At 39.7% G+C, this 25,993-nt stretch overlaps 1 protein-coding gene across 1 annotated transcript; it reads left to right on the forward strand.

Moving 5' to 3' along the window:
• The first annotated feature begins 4,336 nt into the window (after positions 1-4,336).
• Positions 4,337-25,021, forward strand: ugl (ureidoglycolate lyase). The gene is made up of 15 exons (XM_030145088.1): positions 4,337-4,342; positions 5,458-5,586; positions 5,685-5,903; positions 8,008-8,098; positions 11,071-11,147; positions 11,626-11,736; positions 12,349-12,408; positions 12,708-12,864; positions 13,015-13,213; positions 17,932-18,010; positions 18,104-18,196; positions 18,359-18,431; positions 22,915-22,982; positions 23,191-23,315; positions 24,856-25,021. The coding sequence occupies exons 1-15, from the start codon at positions 4,337-4,339 to the stop codon at positions 25,019-25,021; spliced, it is 1,653 nt and encodes a 550-aa protein (XP_030000948.1).
• Positions 25,022-25,993: the final 972 nt, after the last annotated feature.

Genomic DNA, 25,993 nt, shown 5'->3' on the forward strand with positions numbered 1-25,993 from the left:
AAATGACAGCAACTCGATCAACAACCCATGATATCAGTACCAATGTCATAAGACATAAAGGACAAACAGTGCACAAACAGCAACACACTTTTTGAAAAGTACGACATGAAAAACTAACCACCTGATACCTGGAGCAGTAGCATAATTATTTGAAATCCCATTTTAGACTTAAAGCTGGTTTTTCAACAGGTTCAATTAATGATCAGCTCATCATCAGGCTCTGCAGAAGCCCGATAACGATGTAATGGCTTCCAGGTGTGATGGAAGAGGGAAATATCTAAAACATGCAGGATACCAGCCCTCGAGGACCGGAGTTGGACACCCCTGCGTTAGAAGTAGCCCCTCCTCCTCCATTAAAACATAAAGTCAACCATTGAAATGGTAAATTGTGAAATACATTGTCAAAATGAACTTTCCCACAAACAGCTACATCTACAAAGTCCCAGACACATCAAGCTGACTTCAGAGATTAAATCTCAACTGCAGCTCAGTTTGCAATTTGGAGCAAAAGATGCAACTGCTCATATGTACAAGTTAAAATGGTGGCCCTTCACAACTCAGTGGAGATAAAAAGGTGTGGTCATGAATAAAACTTAGTGATTTAAATCCATTCAACTTAAACTTTTTCATACTTTCGACTATGTCTACAAATTAGTAGAATATACTTAACATTTTATTGTAATGTAATAAAACTTAAATCATTTAAGTACAGTACATTGTAATTAAAGCATTTTAGTGAATACAAAGTCCAGGCTTACAGTGTAAGTAAACCATCTCTGCTCACTGTACTTGTGATGCTTTTTCATTCATTTAGAAAGTATTTTATTGCATGGTATATTATCATTGCCACTGATGTCATCTGTGTGGAAAGTACTTTTCCTGGACCTGCTAATGAGAGATTTTTCAACACCTTCCAGCAGTTAGGTCGGCCATGTTCTCTGATACAGCCAGACGTTTCATCAGACTGTGCTAACATCAAGCTTCTGCTCAAGTCAATCACAGTTGATACCAACACTTCCAGAACATCAACATGCAGTTAGTTCATCAAAACTGACATGTGATATAGCTGTCTGCAGTTGCATATACATACTGTACATCAGCAGTTGTAAGTGTAGGCTGAGAGGTTGGTGTTTCAATGATGAGCAGTCAATCAGTCATAGCCATGTAAAAACAACAGCAAAAAATGAACAGTATGCATGTATCAAAGACAGATGAAAATAAAAAATAAACAACTGTTACAATAGTAGAGCGCATGGGAGTTTTTAGCCCATTTTGGGGGATGCTGAAGGACCCCTAAATTGATTCCCAGCACCCCTAAAATATTTTAAGGTTGCTGAAATTTTTCTTTTTTCTTGTTTATTACATGTCCATTCTTAACATGCTAGAAAAATGTCAAAACCATATACAGTACATGGTTGAAACGTAATATTTTAACAACAAGAATGCAGCATCCCCCCACCCATCTTGTCTCAAAAATGGTTTGATCCACTCCATCCCTCCCCCCTTTCCCTGACTCAGACTTTGGGCTCCACCTGTATAGAGCAGTGCGCAGGCGCTGCCTTCTAGAGTTGAGTACAATAGTAGTGTAAGTACCTGGTTTAAACCAGGACATTTGTTTACTTCTACCACTTAATACCAACACATTATTATCATTGCCAGTCCCTAGTTTTGCTGCATTGAAACATAGATCACTGTTTATGCTGTAAGGTGGGAGTTAGCTGATGTTTTTTCTAGCTGGGAAATGTTCCATGTGGTTCAGCCAACCTCTGTCCTCTGTTTGAACTAGACTGAGAGAGGCTGCTGTTGTGTCATGTGCATGTGTTCATATTAAAGACAAGGGGCTACTGTCTTTATCTGACTGGCTAACTGACTGGAGGCCCATTAACTCCTATCCATTTAAGCCCTCTCTGGTGGTAATATGACCCCATAATATGACAGGAAAAGTTCAAGAATTTTACGTACCAGACTTCAATGAGAAAATGGTTTAAATTAGTAAAATACACTACAAATGTCAAACATCACCAGTTTTCTTCTAAATAAAATGCTGACATTTTATATGTGTGTTTGTGTGTGTGTGTGTGTGTGTGTGTGTGTGTGTGTGTGTGTGTGTGTGTGTGTACAGGAACATACATTGTTTTGTTTTGGGGGTTTTTTTCTGAAAAAAAAAAAGAAAAAAAGAGCCAGATTGAGGTAAGAGTGTAAAATCAACTTGTGTATCCTCACTTTTCACAGCAACCAAATATTCTATTACAATGATGTTGTGAGTTGAATAAATGTACCAGTTTATTTCTCTTATTAGATATAAAACACATTGTTACCTCCGCCAAGGACGTTATGTTTTTGCCAGCTTTGGTTTGTCTGTCTGTCTGTCTGTCTGTGTGGAAGATAACTCTAAAAGTTATTGACGGATTTGGATGAAAATTTCAGGAAATGTTGATACTGGCACAAGGAACAAATGATAAAATTTTGGTGTTGATCGGGGGGGGCACTGATCTGCCTTGGCGGAGGTCTGCGCTCTCTGAGTGCTTCTAGTTTGGTTATTTGCCTTTTGGTTAAAGCACAAAGAGAGAGAGGAGAGCAGAGAGACACTTAACATATACACTTGTATACAGTTTTTTAGAAATTATCTGCCTCAGATTAAATGTGCTAAATGTTACGTATCTTAATCATAATAATTGGAAAACAAATGACAAAAGTGCTGGTTTGCTGATGTTTTGACGGTATGATAAAGTGTTATTCCACATATATGTTGGTTTATGTACATTTCTAAACAGATTTATAAATGTTCTACTGATAGAACCTGTACAGTGAATGTATTGTCATGTACAGACAGTGTTTTGAAGTAGATCTGGTAGCTCTGACACTAATATTCCTCTGGAGTTAAACGCATTCTCTCGTATATGTATATGTTGAGGAGCTGCTGTATCAAAATGGAAGATTGTCTTCCACCAGAAATTAGGGTTAGGGTATATTTCTTTTATGATTCAAATCCATTCCTCTTTTATTGTAGCTCAGTATTTATGTTTATGTTTATGTTTATGTTTACGCATTTGGCAGACGTTTTTTTCCAAAGCGACTTACAGGGGAAAACCAATTAAATCACTCAATCAATCAAATTTTATTTATATAGTGCCAGATCACAAAAAAAGTTATCTCTTGACACTTTAAATATAGAGTTGGTCAAAACCAGACTCTAAGCCAATTTACAGAAACCCAACAGAATCCTCCAGGAGCAAACACTTGTGACTGGTGACAGCGGCGAGGAAAAACTTCCCTTTAACAGCAGAAACCTCGAGCAGACCCAGACTCCTGGAGGATGGCCGTCTGCCTTGACCAGTTGGGGTTAAAGAGAGAGAGTAGAGAAGGGGAAAAAGAGAGAACGATAGAGATAGAGACTGGGGGAGAGGGGGAGAAGGGGGGAGTAGGGGGGGAGACACATGGAGGCCGTTGAGGATAAGTGAGTGGTGATGATGAGGGCAGTGAAGAGGCCGGACCACCGCAGCAGGTCCAGAGATAATCCTGGAAGAATCTGTGGTTATCCTGGGAAAAACCTTATTAGAATATTTAAAATGGAATGTTTGAAAGTGCTAGGATAGGAGGTGCTCTCGGAAGAGCTGGGTCTTCAGGAGCTTCTTGAAGATAGGCAGGGATGACTCTGTTCTTGTGGCACTTGGTAGAGCGTTCCACCAACGTGGAACGACCCATGAAAAGAGCCTGGATTGTCTTGTACAAGGTCTGGGGACCACCAGACTACATTCCCCAGACGAGCGGAGTGGTCGTGGGGCGACATAAGCTTTTATTAGTGCACCTAAGTAGGTAGGAGCAGACCCACTGAGAATTTTGTAGGCTAGGATTAAAGATTTGAATTTGATAAGGGCAGCTATGAGTAGCCAGTGTAACTCAATGAGTAAGGGGGTGACATGTGCCCTTTTAGGGTGATTGAAGACCAGACGCACTGCTGCATTCTGGACCATCTGTAGTGGTCTGACAACACAAGCTGGGAGGCCCATTAGAAGAGCATTGCAGTAGTCAAGACGGGATCATCAGATTTGATGGTTTAATCACAGAGTTTCTCATACCCAAAAAATGTTATACTTTTCTTTCAAAAATGTGGGAACGATGGCCCAAAATTGCATTAAAATGTACAAAACAGTGAAATTTCTCTTGCCTGGCCAGCCAGCACTCTGGGTGCTCAGCACCCCTGAACCTCAGATCCTAGAATCGCCCCTGCTTTAAACCCAAAATCCAAACAAACATCTTCCTGGTCAAACAATAACCAAAGTCAGTCCACTACCAAAGTCCACCTGTACTGAGTGAAGCCAGGTTACCCTTCAGCATGTCCGTGAGTGAATTTATTCTTATATATAAGTTATAGATGAAATTATGACTGGACTGGAAAACTTATCACTGTATAGGAATAAAGGAAGAAAATAGAACGATATGTGGTTGGACATTGAACAGCAGCAAATATCTGAGTACAATCTGAAGTTTTAAAGGGAAATCTTCTTTAATAAGAGTCTGCCTTTTGGCTTTGTCAGTTAGCTCCAGTTAGTTCATTACAGTCTGCTTTTTGTATGCCATTATAGTGAACAGTGAAGTAGGTAATCACATATGTATGTAATCAAAGTTTTGTTAGTTTGTGAATGTTACAGAAGTAGAACTTTGTTGACTGCTTTGATCAAAATTTAAGTTGCATTTATCTTTTTATCTTCCAGCATGGGGACAGCATTCAGTCCTTCTGTCTGTTTCTCAATCATCATTTTGTTTTCAGAGCATAACTGGAGAACCATTCAGCATTTCACTAAACTTGCTGCAATTTATCAGTATGTGTTCGGGTAGGACTTTTTGCTATTTAGAAGCCTGGGGAACACTAGGGGGCAAAAGAATAAATGCAAACTTGGTATAACTACGTGGTTCATTTAAAAAAAACCCAAAAAAACAATACAAGTAAGTGAATCATAAGGACACACTGGGGTCACTGTAGAAAAGGACTGAGCAAGAGGATGAAGTGTGAACCATGAGTTAGTGGAGACCAAAACCAGATTTAATCATAACAAATTAGTTCTGACATTCATCATTTGAAGACATATTGACCTTCAAGCAAACACTCTTGTTTGATTACAGCTTGTTTGACTGCTGCTTAGAAGAAAAAAAAAAATCAATTTTATGCAGTAGAAAGAAAACATTGCTAATGAGTAAAGTACAGTAAGTTTTTGATTACCCCTGCACACATTTGACCTCAGCTACTCCACATTGTACTGCAATGTCCTTTGTGCAATTGTGACTGTTAAGGTTGAATTCACTGTCAGATTTAAGAATATGTTAAGAAATGTGGTTTGTGACAGATTTACAAATATGGATCCCCTACCTTTGGGACTTGCATAATTAACACAAAAGTGAAAATCCTCTCCATATTATTCACACTCTGATATATGGATCTAAACCTTTTCATGACAGGGACCATTGGGCTTGGAGCTGTTTCCTCCTCCCCAAGGATTGAAAGCAGAGTATGACACTCTTTTCACCAAAGACTGCCTCCTTTTCCTTCACCAGTTAATCTCTACATTCGATAAGGAAGTTGATCAGGTAGGGTTGCTCAGTAATCTCATTGTTTTCAAAACCGAAATTGATGAACTTGTACTTCATTCAGGTTTGGAACTTGGCTCTGCTTTTTCTCCATTCAGGTTTTGCGTTTGCGAGTGTCTAGAAAAGCACACTTGGACTTATCTGGTGACCTACCGGGTTTCTTAGAAAACACATCCCATGTCAGGACAGACCCAGACTGGAGGGTGCTCCCTGTTCCCCCGAGGCTCTGCAGGAGGCATGTGGATATTGGGGACCTGGCTCCTTGTGATACACAGCGGTTTATCAAAGCTCTGCAGTCTCCAGCACAAGGCATACAGGTACCGTATCTGGAATGTACTGAGTGTACAAACAGCAACAGTGACACGTGTTGACATTCATGTAGTTTAGGTGGTGTTTCAGCTACATGTTAACTAGAAATTAGAACTACAAACTAGATGATGTTCCTTTTTAAATCAAGTGTAATACATGCATGTTGGCCTTCCACTTCTTTTATAATCATACTAACAAAAAAAGTGGACGTTAAAATAATAATAATAATAATAATAATAATAATAATAATAATAATAACAACAACAATAACAACAACAACAACAAGCAATGTTTTAAATATTACAGTAAACTAAACATCAAGGGACAATGGAATACCTAGTTTGGTCTTTTGCAAATCTGATTCATTATTACACAGAGAATACCCCAAGTGTTTCCATGTAACAACACAGCACCAAACAAATTATTTACACACTATTACCTTGATGAATTTCAGTATTATAAAATGGCAATTCAACAACTTTGACATTCAGTATTTTACATTTAATAATATTATCACGCTATTAGTCTGGTTATTACTTTGGCAGTAACATGGTATTATTTAATAAGTATTTCTTTATTATCACTCTTTTATAATTCTACTATTATGTTAGTACAAAGCTGTAATGTAAAGTGCTACCAAATGCAAATGATAACATTTGACAATTGGACAACATGTAGCTACACAAAATTATAAATTGTTTCAAGCTATAATGGATTGCATTGACTGTTTACACATAGTAGATGGAAGAACTGGGATGTTGCCCATTTGTTTCTGAATTGTAATCAAAATTTTGTGATTTGGCCATTATAACATTGGCTTTGTTGATCCAGAAGTGACCAAATTTGGGAATGCTGCAATGCAAAGGGTCAGAGGTGAGCTAATGTTCTTACACTAGCCTAGTGACTTGGTACAGTATTGAGCTTCATCAACAATCATAACAATAAAGTCATTTTGTAATCTATTAACCACAACTATAGTTGTGCTGTGTGTCAGGAAACAAATGTGTCTTTATAAAATCAAAAGACTCTCAGAAAGTCTTACTTGGAAGAGGAGTGAACTGTCATACAGATCTGAGAAGTGTACCACTCTGCTGTGTTAATTGAATAGATGCTTCTCCATAATAGAAATGTATCGTTATACCATTAGAATTTTGCACTAATTACCTTTAGGTTCTCGGTAACACTGCAACAACCCAAACCTCTAGCCATAGCTTCATCCATCAGCATTAGCCATAGTGACCAATGGCATTATAACCAGTCTTGCATCAACCCAAGTAACCTTACCACACCTGGTGTTCTGAACAAAAGTCATATTTACGTTAATGTTAAAATTCATGTGGATAATTTTTTAACATATGCAATTGCCATGATTCATTGGGGGGGGGGTGATAACATGTTTTAAGGTGGTCCTGAGCACAGTAATTCTGGCCATTAGAGTCATCCAAATTTACAAAAACTTCAGTCAACTACTGGATAAATTATAATGAAATTTGGTTCTGACATTAATTTTACCCAATTAATAAACTGTAATAACTTCCTCTGACCTTTCAGTTAGCAACATTGTTATGTCACAGTTTTCTGCTGGTGTAGTTCATAATTAAAATGCCTGTTTCCGTCAGTTTTGCTGCTCTTCACTGCTTGTTAGAAAAGATGAGTTTCAGTTTAGTTTTCATTTAGCGGTAGTTTTCTTTTTATATGAGGGAAGGCTTGAATAATAGAGGATGCAAAAAATAGAATGAAAGAACACATGACATCAAATAAGATTATAATTTACTAAGGTATGGAGCTAGTTTCTTGATGTGCCATTCATACAAAACATTTTTATCATAATATAGTAGTTAAATTAATTGCGTAAAACAAAGGGGAAAAGCTGATTTCACCTGGAATTTGTTTTCAATTTAGTTCACATTTGTACTTTTTTTAAATTGTGGTTTTATTGACTTTGTTCTTGAAAACCATTAGTCTTTAGTCCATTTTTCTCACATATAGTGACCATGTTCCCCTTACACCATCACATTGTACACTGAAGTGTTCTTCCATCTTTTTTGTCTGATCTGACTTTTTATAAATCTCCTCAGTTATGCTGATGTGGACATGCTTTGGTTTTGGTAGGTTGACTTTGATGATGGAAACTGCCCAACATACCACAACCAGATCAGAGGGATCCATAATGTCTTGAAAGCAGTCCACAACCAGTTCTCCGGTGAGTGCTTTGTTTCACATCCTGTATGGTACAGCTAATTAACACTTCTGCTCCAACAGTTCAAAAGCACAAGAAAATTAAATGTGGTCTCCTGAACATCAGATTTTTGTCATCCAAAACTGTACTAATAATTTATATTATATCAGATTATCATACAGATTTATTTTGTTTGACAAAAACCTGCTTTTTGAATACTTAATAATTGTCTAGACTCAGCAGCAGCCTGACAAGACTTAGTCTTAGCCTTTCTCACCCAATGTAGGGCTGGATCTACTAAAGGTTTGCGTGTATAAAAATGTGTACAAAGTCATTGCACAGATATATTAACAGTGCGCACTAGGGGTTGTGTCTTTCAAAGGTGCAAAACAGCACATCTGCATCCAGTTAGTATGTTTGCCGCAATGAATATGCAATATGGGGTGTTTACACGCAATTGCGTCTCTGCTGGGAGGAAAAATGTAAATATATTAATTTAGCACTCGCAAAGTGATTTATCAAACCTGAAAGGAATTTTGCTCTTAGAAACTGCATCTATATTTAACACATCTCAAAGGGAGTTTCAAATGGTTTGCATGTATAATTGCACACACATGGCTGCAGTTATTGTTGCAAGAAGGACACATCAAAATGATGAAACAAGACGCAGAGAACACATTTTTCACCCTTATGTTAACGCAAATTTTTGATGACATTTAACCAATATAATGTATATAATGCACCTTTTTGGTGTCTGCTTCTCAGTTTCTCTTAGATGTCTTAGTGGGGCAAGGTGGGCGAAGAAATCTTTCCGTTCTCTGTTCGGTCCGGTTTTCTGATTGCGACTGTGTCCAGGCAGGTGGAAGCATAGTAAAGCACGCAGTCACATAATCAGGTCAATCAAGATATGCCCTCTCAGATATTATATCCAGCATTTTATTTGAACTTGATTTTTATTAGGAAAAGTTTGTGGTGTTTGCATTATAATGATATATATATATATTGAATCATTAAAAAATATTTTTTATTAGTATTTTTTTTTTTTTTTAATCAATTACTAGAAATTTCAGGTGACCCCATTTGAATTCCAGGCGACCCCACGTGGGGTCACGACCCCAAGGTTAAAAAACACTGCCCTACTGTATAAAACACTCCACTTTGCTGTTTGTCATAGTGTACCGTAATCCTGGTCCATACACTGAGTTTTTATCAGAGTTCCTATCCTGTGTAGTCCTTAAAACAGATAATGCTATTACCATAGGTGCCTTCAGTATTCATGTAGGCAGTGAAAATGATAGCTTCAGTGATGCATTTATGTCATTATTGGACTCAACAGGCTTCAGTCAGTGTGTACATAAGCCCACTCATTGTTTTAATCTCATTCTTGACCTCGTCCTGATCTATGGTGTGGAACTTGAAGACTTAATAGTCTTTCCACAAAAATCCTCTCCTCTCCGACCACTATCTAGTAACTTTTGAATCTTTATTATTCAATGATTCCCTTCCTTCTAAAAATGTTTATAACAAGACATTTTTATCAGATCATGCTCTATCTAAATTTAAGGAGGAAATCCTTACAGCGCTAAATTTGATCCCACCGCTGAACTTCACAATAGATTGTTTCTCAAACTCAGTCAATTTTAGTCCACCTCAATTTGATGAGTTTGTTGATAGTACAACACACTATGAAAAACATTAGATCTAATCACTCCAACAAAAAAGATTATAAAACAAGACAAGTGGGGTCCCTGGTTTAATTCTCATACTCGCCGATTAAAGCAACTAACCCGAAAACTTGAGAGAAAGTGGCGTTCTACTAAACTAGAAGAACAAAATTCAGTCTGGTAGGACAGTCTAAACTAGAAAAGCACTTGGAGAGTGCAGACCTCCGCCAAGGCAGATCAGTGCCCCCCCCCCCACTCACCACCAAAATTTAATCATTTGTTCCTTGTGCCGGTATCAACATTTCCTGAAATTTTCATCCAAATCCGTCCATAACTTTTTAAGTTATCTTGCACACAGACAGACAGACAGACAAACCAACGCTGGCAAAAACATAACCTCTTTGGCAGAGGTAATAAATAAAGGAAGGTGTTCTGCTAGAGCAGCTAATTCATCACAAATAGAGGAAAACAAGAACAGTCACTGGTTTCTTTTCAGTACTGTAGCCAGACTGACAAAGAACCACAGTGTATATGAGCCTAGTACTCCTGCAACTCTCCATAGCAATGATTTTTTTTAACTTACAGAGATAAAATGAATTGCCTCTTGTCCTCCACAAATTCTAGTTCATCATTAAATCCATCAGACCCAGGAAGAGTTGACTGTTGACCCATTTGGCTATATGGATTTCTTTTCTCCCATAGAGGTCGATCAGCTAATTTCAAATCAAGAAACTAATAACTACCAATAACTAGTACAAATAGCCAACCTGTAACTGCTATTACTACTACTCTAAATACAAGTGCTAACAGTGGATATACTACAACTGCAGCTGTTAGTACCAGTAATAGAAAGCTCTACCATCCATGTAACTGTATGATAAAGACTATCACAACTATATGGATAAATTAATAATAACTAGAAAAGCACTCAGAGAGCGCAGACCACCGCCAACGCAGATCAGTGCCCCCCCCCCCGATCAACACCAAAATTTAATAATTTGTTCCTTGTGCCAGTATCAACATTTCCTAAAATTTTCATCCATAACTTTTTGAGTTATCTTGCACACAAACAGACAGACAGACAAACCAACACTGGCAAAAACAAAACCTCCTTGGCGGAGGTAGTGATGGAGGCAGGATAGAGGCAGGACCACAGCAGCAGGTCCACAGATGATCCAGGGAAAACCTGTGAGAACATAACGCCTGATTTTGTAGATACACACACATCAGTGTTTGTATGAAAACAATTTTGTGAATACTTCAGGTATAACATACAGATGCATATCGCATAGTACACACATGTATGTTCCCATCCTGTTTCTTTGTTAGCAGATGTTCCTCACATATCTGAGGTGCCAGTGCTGATGCTTCGGCCTCGTGCCTGGAACATGGTGGAACCCAACATGATGGTAGGATTATCTTATCAAAAGAAACTATGGACTATGGTGCAGGTTTGGGGTCTGTTCAGATGTTTGAAACCCTGTGGGAGGTACAAAACCTACACAGTCTCATATTCCATTTCCTTTTTAAAATTTATTTTCACCATGAAAATCATTTTTACAAATGCTTGAGTCATCTACCCCATAGGTGTTGTTATAATCAATGGTTTGATTGTGCATATGCATGTTGTATTATTATTCTAAGAAGGTTTGTGAGGGGAAAATAAGTAATTGTATCAAACTCAATAATTTCTAACATGTTAGCCCTGGATGTTGAATGCTTAGACAAAATCTGTACTAGTTGATTGGTTCAGGATTGACTGGAATGGTGATAGCAGTAACTTAAACTGCATTTCGCTGTTTTGCTCAATTTCATATGAACGTAAATGAATACAGTGGATCCCTTTTTCTGGTTTGCTCAGTGATTTAGTTTGTGTCTGAATAACAGGTAGAGGGGAAGCAGGCTCCTGGTCCACTTTTTGACTTTGGACTTCTCATGTTCCACTGTGGAAAGACACTGTTTGAAGAACAAAGTGGACCCTTTTTCTACCTATCAAAGGTCATTTACACACAATCATTTACACACACAAGGTCATTTACACACAATTTACACACAATGCAGTTCTTTGCATGAACAGATTCTTTTAAATTTATGTATATATCACAGAAGTAATATACACAATAATCATTTTCCAAATCATCTCCTTGGGAGGGTCACAGGGCTGCTAGAGCCTAAAATACTATAGACATAATGTTACTACTGATTTAATTTTTAATAGTATCATTTTATCAGAGGTGGCCTATATCCACTCCTTTCCTTCAGTGAGAACACAGATAATTGTTTAAAAAATACTCTGGTACAAGCTCTGAAATGTACTCAAAGATTACAAGTATTTATAAGTATTTAAAATATACAAAAATAATTTTCATACTCTACAAAGCACAGAAACAAACATCTGGTAACAGAATCTCATTAAACGGATGTTATGTTTTTTCTGTGGACTGATTTGCATGGTTACATCCTTTGTGTTTATACACACACACACACACACACACACACACACACACGTATTTATTTATTTATTTATTTATTTATTTTTTTTATTGTTATATCTGATCCACTCTGCAAACATGCAGAGCATGTAAGCTCCTGTTCTTTAATGTTCTTCAGGTGGAGAGCTTCATGGAGGCAAGACTGTGGAATAACATATTTGTGTGGACGCAGCAGAAGGTCAGTACCAAGACCATTCAGGACACCACCTAAGCCAAATGAAATACAATCAATATGAAATCAATATAAGAAATCAATGTGGAGAGCATTAACACTGAATTTTGCCAGATTTACCTGATAAAGCTGGTCTGTAGTGGATTTCATGAGAAAAGGTTCCTTTCAAACTTTTTGGATATTGGTTTTGTGGTGTGTTTTTTCCAAAAATTTTAAGCACAAATATGATAATCACAATAATCTTAAATTATGTTAAATTCAATTTTTTTAATTAAAAAAAAAAAAAAAAACATTTCTGTGTGCAGCTCGATCTTCCACTGGGTACCATCAAGGCCACAGTGCTCATTGAAAACATCTTGGCAGCTTTTGAAATGGAGGAGATTCTCTATGAGCTGCGAGATCATTCAGCAGGACTCAACTGTGGAATCTGGGATTATTCAGCCTCCTTTGTCAATAAGTTTGGTAAAACAATCACGTGTGCTTGACCAATCTATGAACACAGTTTTCCAGTGAGCTTCTGGACTGAATCACTGCTTCAGTGTCATAATCACGAGTTACCTTTATATGAAGTCTACAAAGGTGTGTGGTCGGTTCATTGTTTCTGTGGTTCAGGTCATCGTGAGGCCTTCCTGCTGCCCGACCGCAGTAAATATGTCAACATGGAGAAACGCTTTCTGCGCAGCTACATGGACTTATTGGTTCAGACATGTCATCGTCGGGGAGCACTGGCCACCGGAGGCATGGCTGCCCTCCTGCTGCCTCAGGACACATACAGCACCTCCTACAGGACAGTACTGGACACTGTGACCAGGCATGAACACCAAACACACCCTCATGTAACTGAACCAGCCTAAACTTCACACCCTGCAGCACTCATAAACGAATGTTAACCACAAGACCACTCAAATGAGCACAACAGTCCACTCTTCTACTTCTTCACCTATGCGTAAACTACAGACAAACCTCTATTTATGGCCTGTGTTTTGGTGTCACTGGTTAGATAAACCAGAGACAATTAAGATAGAGGAAGTGTATTTATGGGTTAAATTTAAACAGATGGTTAATTCAACAAGTAAACCTAAGAATGACCACCTGAAGATTACTAGATTATAGACTTAATTTATATTTTTATGCATATCTTGAATAGATTTACTATTTTGGATAAAATCCCACTGATTCACTCATACTAACAAACTGAGCGGACAGGAGGATGAGTGTAAGTGACTGGTGGTGCAGGTTTAGCCTTTATTTAGGCCTATTTCTGTTGCAACCTTGATAAGGATGTCACATTGATAACCCTGTTGTCCACGTTTATGTCTTCCATTCACACAGAAATGGAAACGGAGATAGGATTTTGTAGTCTATCTTAAGAAGTTTGTAGTTTCACCATGGACCATCCATTTAGACTTAAGAGCAGCCAGATTCTCTCAACACTGCAGCATCTTTTCCTTACAAATTCTCCATTTTATCTTTCCTTTACACCATGATGTCTTTCAGTGAGGTCAAGTAAAAGGGGTTAATAAAAATAGATAGGTGGTAATTTTGGGGGATTTTTCAGACATCCTCCTGGTGTTGGTCCCTGGGAGTCACACAGTGACAACTCATTGCTCTTAATGTACCTAGGATATATCAAATACTGTTTCATACCTTAGAGTAAAGCTAAGTCCTAGATGAAAGTTGCTATCCCCAGGGGAACATCCCTGTGTTTCAGTCGTTCAGTAGATGTGAATCCAAACTGCCTTTAACCTTTTAACACCTAGAAGTATTTTGGTGGCAACCTCCAAAAGAACTTTTCTCTACCTCTCCTAACTGATTGATAGCCATTTATTATACTATCCTTTATTTTGTATTTTTCAGTGAAAGCCAGATATTTTCCTTTATTTCATTTTCCAATCATATAGCTGTGCATATTAGAGTCAGAGGGCATTATGTTGAAGCACAGAAAACTGAAGAAAAAGTGCCATTTTCAGAAAAATATGTCATTAACTGAACATAAAAACAAGGGTTTTCTACCGCTGTCATATGTGGGTTTTACTGGTGAATCAAAAATGCAGAAGATGTGTTTCCATGTTCAATACAGAACTCTTGAATGTCCAAATGGGTGATATCTGATGGTGATGAAACACTAAGAGGCTGCATTTTGATGAATTGTTTTCATGTATTGATAGAATGAGTAGTTCAGATGTTATCAAACATTTTAGATCAGTAGATGCTGGCAGCTCTTTAGGTCTTTAAAGGCTCAGTCACAAATGTAGTTACAAACTGCTACAAACACCGTGTGAATGATTTATGGACCATTTCATACGACCTGTTCAAGGTGGACTTATAAAAATGGAGAGTTCTTGGACCGTTCCTCAGTTCGTAGTCAGGTGGATGACTTTTGCAAGATTTTCTACAAACGCACTACAAAATCTCCTTTCATAGGGCGCCCTAACGAATGCTTTATGAACAACCTAAGAACAATGCACGACGTTCATGGGTCAGGAGGCTATTCCAGAACCCCATGTTCCTGGATTGGCCGCAGGTAGATCACAAGAACACAGTGCGTTGTTATTAGGGGTGTTTTATGGCATTTACACCAATGGACGTACAAACAGAGATTCACATGGCGTTCTTAAGGTGGACGTAAGGTGTTTATAGGCAATAGTACATCATTCGTGCAGCATTCATGGCATTCTTAGAGGGGGTCGTATACAAATTTTCAAGATGCAGTAAATGTTACGGACAGTTAGTGTTTTTAATGTTCATTTCTCTCTTATTCTGGTGTATCTTTGTTTTATTCTTATACCTTCTACTTCAAATTTCTTCATTTGATGTCTTATTATGACTCAAAATTTTTCTTATGTTTAACAGTGCTTGTCAGTTTCCCTGCATATTCTCTACGGGAGTGTGTAATTCAGCACCATGGACAGCACATGATCCCAAACATAAAACACATGCTGGGTCATATTTTAATCACATTAGTTCATATATCAATGTTCCTCTAACTTCTACCTTATTCCTTTATTCTGTTACCTACGGAAAAATAATTGGAGGGTAGTAATGAGTCAGGTCTTAGGCTCATAGAGTCTCATACTGTTCGTAGAGGCGCTGCCTCTTTATCCATGGCTGTACCCACCAACATCTCTGTCTTCTCTGCATCTTTTTCAGGACATTCTAAAATACTTAATGTAAAAAAGCCTAATGTAGCTTAAAGCTATACCGTATGATATGGCATTTTTACACTTTTCTTTTGTCATCTTAAAATGCTCCTAATAAGTGTGTGTCAAACTAAAATGTAAAAGAAATCCACCAGGTATTGAAACTCAAAAATGTTTAATTCTCATATATTTCTGATAAAAGTCTGACCAATCATTTTAGTCGGTCCGAATAAAATAATTGGCCGAACCTGACTGAGCCTCCTGTCAATCATCCATTACGACCATCCAGCTTCCGATCCATTATCGCCGTCTCACATCCGATATGTGTCCCTCTGAATCTGACGCTTCACTGGCGCTGCTTCTCCTGTCACTGACCACAGTCTACTGACCACTGACCACAGTCTGCTGTCCACTGACCACAGTCTACTGTCTAGGATGTGTTTGGATAGAACTGACATGCACATGTGGAAGGGAAAAAACTGATTTATGAACAGAAACAACAACTGAGGGGCACAGACAGGAGTCTGATGAATGAAGGATGGAGATAAAAGTCCGGAAGTCAGCTGTACTGGACTGAACAGGTCTGCATAAAGCTCAGCTTTTATGACGGTGGGACTCATACAGGTGCAATTACATGGTGTCACACAATGTAAGATGATGTAGGATGATAATTGTATGGACTATGAAACTTCAAATGTCCACGGAAAATTCGCGGAGGCCGCGCGTTCACAGTGCGCGCGCCCATCCCCTGGGCACTCCAGTGAAAACACTGACCCAGTACTGCACAGACCAGGTCTACTGATGGAACAGGTCTACTGATGGAACAGGAGCCGTGGGCCCGCGGCAGGTGGATGATGCGTCTGATTACTGAGGGAGGGGTCCGCGGACACGCCAAAACGGACCGGACCTCCACCTCTGCTTCCTCCTCCGTTTCCATCGCGCATCAGGAGAGAGGAGGAGGAGCCTCAGAGCTCAGGCAGCGGGAAGGGGGCGGGGCTTTGGAGGGAGGCAGGTTGTTCATGTTCAAACTTTTACTAAGTGCTGTGAGAAATGCCACATCGGTAGGTAAAGCTTTAATGTCTGAAAAAAGCGATCATCACCAAATTATGCGTAGACATCTCTAATGCTGGGAAAGGCTCCAGCTGCCCCCCAACCCTCTCTAGGATAAAGCAGTTCAGAAGATGAATGAAAAAAAAAAACCTCTAAGATTAAACTATGTTAATTTTTTTTTTAGCCTATGGAGAGGAAAAGGCTTAATGTGGACAGCAGCTATAATTCTGGGGTTTTGACTAGAGATGTCAAGCTGAGGCAAAAATCCAGGAAAGTAGCAAATCAAACTATAGAGCCAAAGTTCATATCCTACCACTGAGGTGAGCAGACAATCTGGCAATGAGTGGTGCAGTCAACCAGGCTTACATACAGAGGAGTGGAAGTGGCTGATTGTTGGCAGGTGGCTTGATTGAAGATGGTGTGCAGGTATGTAGGTGAAAGGTAACAGGTGAACTCCAGCCCTGTCCAGCTCCAGACAACACACACACGCAAATAAGACAGGGAAAGAACAAACAAGACACAAGCCCACTAAAGGGAGGGAGAACACAAGAAAAAACACAATATCCTGACAGACCAAAACAGCGGCCACAACCACTTAATTTTTCTTTTCTACGTCTTTCAGCAGAAGTTTCAGTCTTGTGGGCATTATAACCATCTTGAATGCAATGATCACGACACTAGACTTTTAGTACATGGCCACTGTTTATGTACTGATCTAAATATTCTGAAAAAGCATAAGATCTTCCTACCATTGACTTGAGAGTGCCGTGAGTTGCACATATGGGTGCCATACAGCCATCTTACAACAAAAAAATTCATCAAGTGGCTGTAGGTATGATGTAGTAAGGTCCCGAGGCATCCTTATGTGGAACGTGACAACTGTACGGTCTTTGTACAACACAAAATCATGTCATTTTCTCACGGAGGCATCAAGTTCCTCTTACGATTTGAATGGCAGCCTTATCAACTTTGTAAGATGGCTGTAAGAAACCACTGCTCCCTCCACAAATGTCTACAAACTCCAGATCTTGTACGAACCGGGAGATTCATATGAACCCATCGTTTGTAAGAAGCTTTGTGACTGAGGCTTAAGTGTTAAAATTCTAGTATGTCCCGTTTACTTGTGGATAGAATGGTAACACTCAGAACAGGTCAGAAGGTGAATATACAGTTTAGGATTTATCCTCTGGAGACTTTGGATTCTCACATGGAATTGTAGGTATTGAAGAATAAGAATGTATACATAAAAAATAAGAATGTAGACATAATCATATGGGTTGTCACTCTGACCTGCAGTTTCTTGACATGTTTTACTTTGTGTTGCCTTCGGATCAATTAGACTTAAGTTGCTGGAGATCCAGGCCGGTGTGGATGGTTTCATGGTATATGACCTAAGGTTGATTGAGCCCATGCAGGAAGTAAGTACTGATTCACAAACACACAATTTCCCACAGAAGATGACATGGATTGTCACTGTTTTTGTTAATGGTGTGATGCTTAAAATGTTGCAGCTCTTCAGACTCCACACTGAAGGGGACAACCAGCTTCAGCAGCTTCGACACGATGTTATTGTGTCTCCTGATGACCTGCTGTCCATGCCATCAGTTAGTTCTTTAATGTCTCATAGTAGCTATGTTGTTCCCATATATTTGTACTAAGTACCACCACACAAACACAGAGCTCTTTCTGGCTTTTATTTGCAGTATTTTACAATTTTTTTTAGAAAGACTAAAATGTACTGACGGGCTATATTTTACTTCATTTAGGGGGGAGTGACTCTTTCTGGACTGAAGCACAACATTGCAGTCAGTGTCCTCTTCATTAATGCTTGGTTATCAGGTCAGTATCTTCAGACGCTGTATTCACAACCACTGACAACCATGTTTTTAGACGGTCCTATCTAAACATTTCTAACATGGTTTCATGATTTAGGATTTATAATTCCAAGAGCAACTGAGATTAAAATGTTTATCTCAGTGAGAAAGTGGCATTGACCTTGTTTTTTAGGTATGACTCACCTTTTTAAAAGGTGTGACTGACTGAAGACAAAATGGCCATAGAATGGAGAGTAAAATCATCAGGACTAAATAAATCAGTGGCAGCTCATCAATAGAGGGCACTAGGGCACCGCCCCATATGTCTCACATGAAGAAGAAGACAATAGGAATTACATCAAATAATTTTACAAAAACATTTATATTTAAATAAATGAGCTATACATGATACAGCCTGTGAGTACCATGTATAATCTGCATTCAAGTGTAGTTTAAAACTGTTTTTGGTCATTTAGTGAGCAGTCAAGTAATGTGTTTCCTGTTTGGGACGCAAAAATCTGCACCTGAGGCTCTCCCTTGACCATAACAGACTATCATTATAAATGGCGCATGTGCAGTAGATCCCCCTCCACTACAAGAGATATGCAAGAGATAGGAGAGCCTCAGGGCACAAAAAATTGTGCCCAAGCACCACCCACAGGAGTAAACATCACATCCCTAAAAGAATCAAGACCTTCCTCAGAAATGGAATCGGCAAATAGGTCGGTAGGTAACACTACTGAACCACGCCTAAGCAGTTGACCAGCTCAATCATTAATGCAACTGGCTTTGATGTGGGAGACTGGGGGGATTCCCAGCACGAGAGGTATCGCAGACATGTTTTAGCCTGTTGGTTGATTTTCTATTTTTTTTAATGCCATGCGGTCTACTTGTACTACCTTCACCTCTGGTCTAAATGCTTTGTCCATACAATCAGTGGAAAAGACACTTGTCAGAGACATGCCTGACTTTAACAATGGAGTCATAGAAGAATTTGCATGTTTGAAGAATAGATGGGGGAAATTTACATACAAAAAACACATGACCGAAAACACATGCTGTATATTTTTATTTTGATTTAAATTAATATTTTAAAATACTGGTCGTGGGTGCAGCAGCCTCAGCAGAGAACCCCAGACAGCCCTCTCCCCAGCCATTCCCACCAGCTCTTCCAGGGAAATCCCAAGGTGTTCTTCGGCCAACCCAGAGAAATAATCCCTCCAGTGTGTCCTGGGTTGGTCCCAAGGTCTCCTCCCGGTTGGACACGTCCGAAACACATTCCCAGGTAGGCGTCCAGGAGACATCTTCACGAGATGCCTGAACCACCTCAACTGGCTCCTCTCGACATAGAGGAGCAGCAGCTCTACACTGAGTGCTTCCTGGATGTCTGAGCTCCTCACCCTATCTCTAATGCTGAGCTTAGCCACCTTGCAGAGGAAACTCATTTTGGCCGCTTGTACTTGTGCCATCATCCCAGATGTGGAAGCATGGACCAGCTCTGTACCCTTGCCAGGGTGCTGGAGATGGCATGGGAGTTTGCCTGTCCAGTCCACACGTGTTTTGTGGATTTGGAGAAGGCTTTTGGCCGTGTCCCCAGGGGCATCCTGTGGTCCAGGAGTACAGGGTGGATGTCCCCTTGCTAGCAGCCATTCAGTCCCTGTACCAAAGAAGTGCAAGCCTGGTCCTCAAAGACAGTAATAAGTCTGACCTGTTCTCAGTGAGTGTTGGGCTCTGCCAGGGCTGCCCTTTGTCACCGGTTCTGATCATAACTTTTATGGACAGAATTTCTAGGCACAGCCGGGTGGTGGAGGGGGTCGTGTTCAACAGTGGGAGGATCTCATCTCTGCTTTTTGTGGATGATGTGTTCCTCTTAGCTTCATCAAGCAGCGACCCTCAGCTCTCACTGGGGCAGTTCGCAGCTGAGCGGCCGTTGTGGTGAGGAGGGAGCTAAGCTGAAAGGCGAAGCTCTTGATTTACCTGTCAATCTACATTCCAACCTTCACCTATGGTCATGAGCTCTGGGTCATGACCGAAAGAATGAGGTCGTGAGTACAAATGGCCAAATTGAGTTTCCGTCACAGGGTGGCCGGGCTAAACTTCAGAGACAGGGTGAGGAGCTCGGACATCTGGGAGGGACTGAGTAGAGCCACTGTTCCTCCATGTCAAGAGGAGCCAGTTGAGGTGGTTTGGACATATAGGGAAGATGCCTCCTGGACGCCACTCTGGGGAGGTTTTTCGGGCTTGTCCGTCCAAGAGGAAACCTTGGGGCTGACCCAGGACACCAGAGATGTGGACTCGAGTCACATGACTTAGACTCAATTCACACTCGAGTCATTAGTTTGATGACTTTAGACTCCACTTGACAAAATGTAAAAAGACTTGCAACTCGACTTGGACTTGAACACCAGTGACTTCACTCGGACTTCAGCCTTATGACTTGAAAAAACTTGATACATTACCCAAAACTTTAAGATTAAAAAGTGTGTCATTAAAAAAGTGTACTAATCAAGTCATTTCATACCTTGCACCCATGCACTGAGCAATGCAATCCACCTCTCTTTCTCACTGCCTTGGTGTGCTTGAGTGACCTGTCAGCAGTAGGGGTGGATACTGAGCGTTATCATTTCTTCTTAACAATTCTCTTATTGCCCAGCTCGACGTTTTCTGGTTTTCCCAAGGTCGTGTCTTGGTACACACGGACCACACAGACTGCATGGACCGGGTCTGAGCACATGGTCTGCGATGCCACGAAGGGAAAACCAGAAAATGGGACCTCTGGAGTAACATGACCACATGCCACTGTTGTGATTTGTCTGTCACTCACCAATGTCACCACTGACCAGTCTGGATCATATCACCCTAACATGTTTTAAAGTCGTCAGAATTTCAGAATATTTACATTTATAATATTAAACAGTTCAGGAAAATATGATTGTGCTTTACTTTCTGTTTATATGTGTACAATGGTGAATATGTGTGACATTGGGAATGATTTGATGTGAAAAATGGTCAAATAATCTCCACTACAACCTGTTCAACTACTTTTTTCCCATTCAAAAAAAAAAACACTCAGAAAACAATAGGGAAGGAATAATAAGGAATTGGATTGTTAAGCAGAATCGACAATGGCATTGATACTGATAAAATCCTATCAATTCCCACCCCTGATCAGCCCTTTGTTTTTGTACATTTTGTACAAGTTATCAGTTCACTTATTTTATCAAACATGTTCTGATGAATAAATGCGAATTTAAAAAGTGTATATGATCTGTCATCTAAATGTGATATATTATTACTGTTAAAAAGACTTGAAGGACAAATTCAAATTGAAATTCAAAGTTTAGGACTTGGGACTTGACAGTCTTGACTTGGGACTTGACTCGGGACTTGAGGACAAAGACTTGAGACTTACTTATGACTTGCAAAACACTGACTGGGTCCCACCTCTGCAGGACATGCTGGAGGGATTATATCTCTCGGCGGGCCTGGGGATGCCTCAGGATCCCCCAAAAGAGCTGGCGGAGGTGGCTGGGGAGAGGGCTGTCTGGGCTTCTCTGCTGAGACTGTGACCCAGACCCAGATAAGCGGATGAAGATGGTACGGTACGATACTCATGCCCTTGTTCTTTCGGTCATTGCCCAGAGCTCATGCCCATAGGTTAAGGTTGGAAAGTAGATTGACCAGTACATCAAGAGCTTCGCCTTTTGGCTTATCTCCCTCTTCACCAAAACGGACCGGTTAAGCACCTGCATCACTGCAGACGCCGCCTGATCTGCCTGTCAATCTTTCGCTCCATCCTACCCTCACTCGTGAACAAGGTCTCGAGATACTTAAACTCCTCCACCTGAGGTGGGACTCCCCCCTCAAAGAGGGCACTCCACCCTTTTCCAGCTGAAGCCTCAGACTTGAGGGTGCTGAATTTCACCCCAGCTGCTCCACACTCGGCTGTGAACCGCCAAAGCGAGAGCTGGAGGTTGCTGCTCGATGAAGCTAAGAGGACCACATCGTCCACAAAAAGCAGAGACGCGATCCTCCCACCATTGAACTCGACCTCCTCCACCACCCGGCTGCACCTAGAAATTCGGTCCATAAAAGTTATGAACAGAACCAGTGACGAAGGGCAGCCTTGGCGAAGTCCAACCCTCACTGGGAACAGGTCTGACCTACTACTGGCTATGCGAACCAGACTCGCACTCCTTCTGCACAGGGACTGAATGGCTGCTAGCATGGGACTAGGATGTATACTAGTGTTGATATGTGGTTACAGTGCAGCTGAAAACTGACTTGGATACTGTGCCCCACCAAAAAATAATTTCACCAGCCACCACTGCTCTGGAGTATACCTTTTTCCCTAAAATAAAATACATTTCAATGTATAAAAAGAAAACATAATCATTCAAAATCAAACACCATTTCAAAAGACAAATGTGATTCTTTTGTGGCTTTTCACAAATACAAACCCTGTTTTTATGAATCCAGTCCAAACTCAACTCCACTCTGTTTCCAAGGTAAAGGTCATTACTTCTACAGAGGCCAGGTCGAGGATTCAGCTACAGCAGAGATATCCAGGTCTCAGGTGAGTTTATGATCACATGCTCCATATTTAACACCAGGTGATTGTGTGCCACAAAATATTAATTCATAACAGTTCTTCATGGTGTTTTACATCCACAGATCCACAACAAAATAAAGTTGTTTTTCTGTATTGTGTTTTTAAATGTAACAAAATATAAAGATGAAGAAGGAGTTGCGTGTATGAACAGTAGATGTGTGTTGTGTGTTAGGTGTGGCAGTGGATCTGTCATCAGACTCAGCTGGAGGATGACAGTAGACTGGTGAACCGGACACTGGTGACTGAACTCATCAAAGAAGCCCTGACAGAGCTCAGTGTATTCTGTCAATCTGCCAGGTAAACATACTCCATTTCTCAAAATAACTACATGACAATGAGTGAACACCTGTGGATATTACCAGTCAGAACCCATGCAAGAACATTTTTGCAGTCACATCTAAACTTTCTCCTACTTTTTTCATTATAATGGGTAGGTATTCCCCTTCATCAGATTCAGATCATCAAATTTATAAGTTGAGAATATCATGTAAATAGACTGCATAAACACGATAAATGAGCTTGTATCATCAGCTGTATCAAACAGAATGTCATCAAATTATGTTGTGTAGAGTGTTTTCAAACTGATGAAATTATTAATTTAGCAGAAGAGTGATACCTGATATTTCAAAATGTGAAAAAAATTGTAATTACAGCAAGTTATCGTAAATTACTTGAATGCAGCATGTCATAGCAAATTTGATAGTACTAGTGGTTCTTGCATGAGGGGTTGTGTTTTTACATCTCACACAATGCAAAACTCCATGGGAATGCTCAAGAGGGAAAAATAAAGGACACAACAAGTCTGCTGTAGCCAACATTGTGTCCATACTTAGCCCTGAGTTTTGTCTCAGAGTGTCTCAGAGTATGAAATGAGAAGAGCAGCTGTATTTTTTTTTATACTGTTTTGTTGCACAATGCTGTTACGAATTGGCTGGAGGTATGAACTCACACGTTGACCGCCAGAAATGTCCAAAACTCAGCAAAATAAAAAAGTATTGCATGCATGTAAATCCACCTCTACAAAATGACACAGGATCTATAGTGATGATGAACAAGGACAATTATTGTTTGAATCTACATAGGCCTTTTTAAGAAAAATGTTACATACTTCGCATTTAAAATTAACTAAACTCACTTCAGAAGTTCAACCTACCTGTATTGCTGTCAGTACAGCAATCCATTTTAATATACTATACAGTCATTAGATTGGGTATTTATTGCACAAATCCATCATTCATTTTGTCCCAGTTACAACATTTAAATGTTGTGTCATTGCACAAAATTCCACAACTTTCCTTCAGCAAATTTTAATAGAAGTAGTCTGAGAGGAAACAAGAATTCTACCTCCTCTGGACTCTGTTTTTAGGCTCTGGAGAATCTATCCTGTGATTGGAACTTTTAGGGCTAGAATATAATAGGGGTAAAATATGGTTAAGTACGTGACTGACAGCTGTAATTATTGATTGCTGTTCAGATTCAGTCAGACATCTATTTTCATATTTAGTCTTCTAATTCAAACTGAGAGATGCAGAAGGAAGGGCTGCATATTTCTGCTGGTTTGAACTCCTGCACTTTTGAGAGATCCATAGTGACATTCATCTATCAGTAACATAATTCCCCCAGGGACAAATGACATCACTTTTGTCATTCATGTGCATTTCAGTTTCAGACATCCAGAATGTTCAGTCAGCAATAGAATTACAACAAAAAAGTCACATTCTCACATTTCAGATATCTACATTCCTATTAGTAGTCCTGCATTTAATTTACTATTAAAACCTTTGTTAACAGTAGAGCATCCTTGGTATTTATTCATTACTTTTTTCTCTCTTTTCAGGGAGAAATGGAGGTTACACACAGCAGCAGACATGGTCCTGGAGGTGGTCCTCAAGAGAGATTTCCCAGAATTTATCACCACCTACCTGAGTCAGGACCACACCTTTCTGAGCTCACACAGCAGAGGACGATCAGTGGACTCAGTCACAGACCAATCCAAACTATGAAGTGTGAGCATCATGTTTTCACTGATGACCAATGCCTGCTCTCCATGGTCTAGGTTTTACTGTCAGATTTGTCTTACTGCAACTTTTACTTTTTTGAGTGTCTTTTGTAACATTTCTAATTTTCAATTTGTACCTTTTGCATAATTTTTGCCTTATTAAATCTTGTTGAATCTTTCACATTGTTTTTGGGTTGTTATATCTATTGTTGTTGTTCACAATGTGTTACATTTGTTTTTTGTGACATGCACAACTGGATTCACCATGGGTCATCTGTTTTTTGGTGTTATTGTCTGAGGAGCTTGGGTTGAAAACAGTTTTGATCCTGTGAAGTAGGGCAGTGATGCAAAATAAAAATATCTCCCTGAAATGCATTCAAATTAAACTAAGTAATAAAAAATAAGAGAGCCCTAAAGTGTGATTTATTCAGTGTTCCTTTGTTTCAGCAAGAGGTCTATCTGTATTTTGTAGGTAAACAGCAGCTCACATTGGGAGCACATCCTCCTCTTCCACTCCATCACTCTTGACTTCTTCTGACTGACAACATAACCTCTTATTCAGTAGTTTTCATTCACCTGACTTTATTTTAGCCACATAGAACTTCCTGTTAAGTAGGTAGTCTGAAATATGCATAACTTAGAATAGTGCTGACCTTCAATACCCCACTTTAACCACTAGATGGGGATGTTGCCTAATCTATTACCCTCATCTGGGTCAGGGGCTTGCGTTGTCAATTCACTTGAAGTCCATCAGTGGGTCACTGTCATTCTTTTTGTATACTGAATTTATTATCCCATCAATCCAGTTTACATACTACACACGTGTACTGATTACAGACCACCACTACTATAGCAGGGAATGCATAATAAGACCAAAAGAAGAACTGCCCACTATATTGCCTTTCCTCTCCTTGCAGCATGAATGTGTTGGGCAGACTGATAGAATGTTGATAGAAAACACATAATCACACAATAC

The sequence above is a fragment of the Sphaeramia orbicularis genome, chromosome 10 (genome assembly GCF_902148855.1).
Source record: "Sphaeramia orbicularis chromosome 10, fSphaOr1.1, whole genome shotgun sequence".
NCBI classification, from domain to species: domain Eukaryota; kingdom Metazoa; phylum Chordata; class Actinopteri; order Kurtiformes; family Apogonidae; genus Sphaeramia; species Sphaeramia orbicularis.

Coding starts and splice junctions, on each gene's coding strand:
- ugl (XM_030145088.1), top strand. Junction 11,737..12,348: donor CCTTTTTCTACCTATCAAAG/GTCATTTACACA, acceptor AATGTTCTTCAG/GTGGAGAGCTTCATGGAGGC. Junction 23,316..24,855: donor GTATTCTGTCAATCTGCCAG/GTAAACATACTC, acceptor CTCTCTTTTCAG/GGAGAAATGGAGGTTACACA.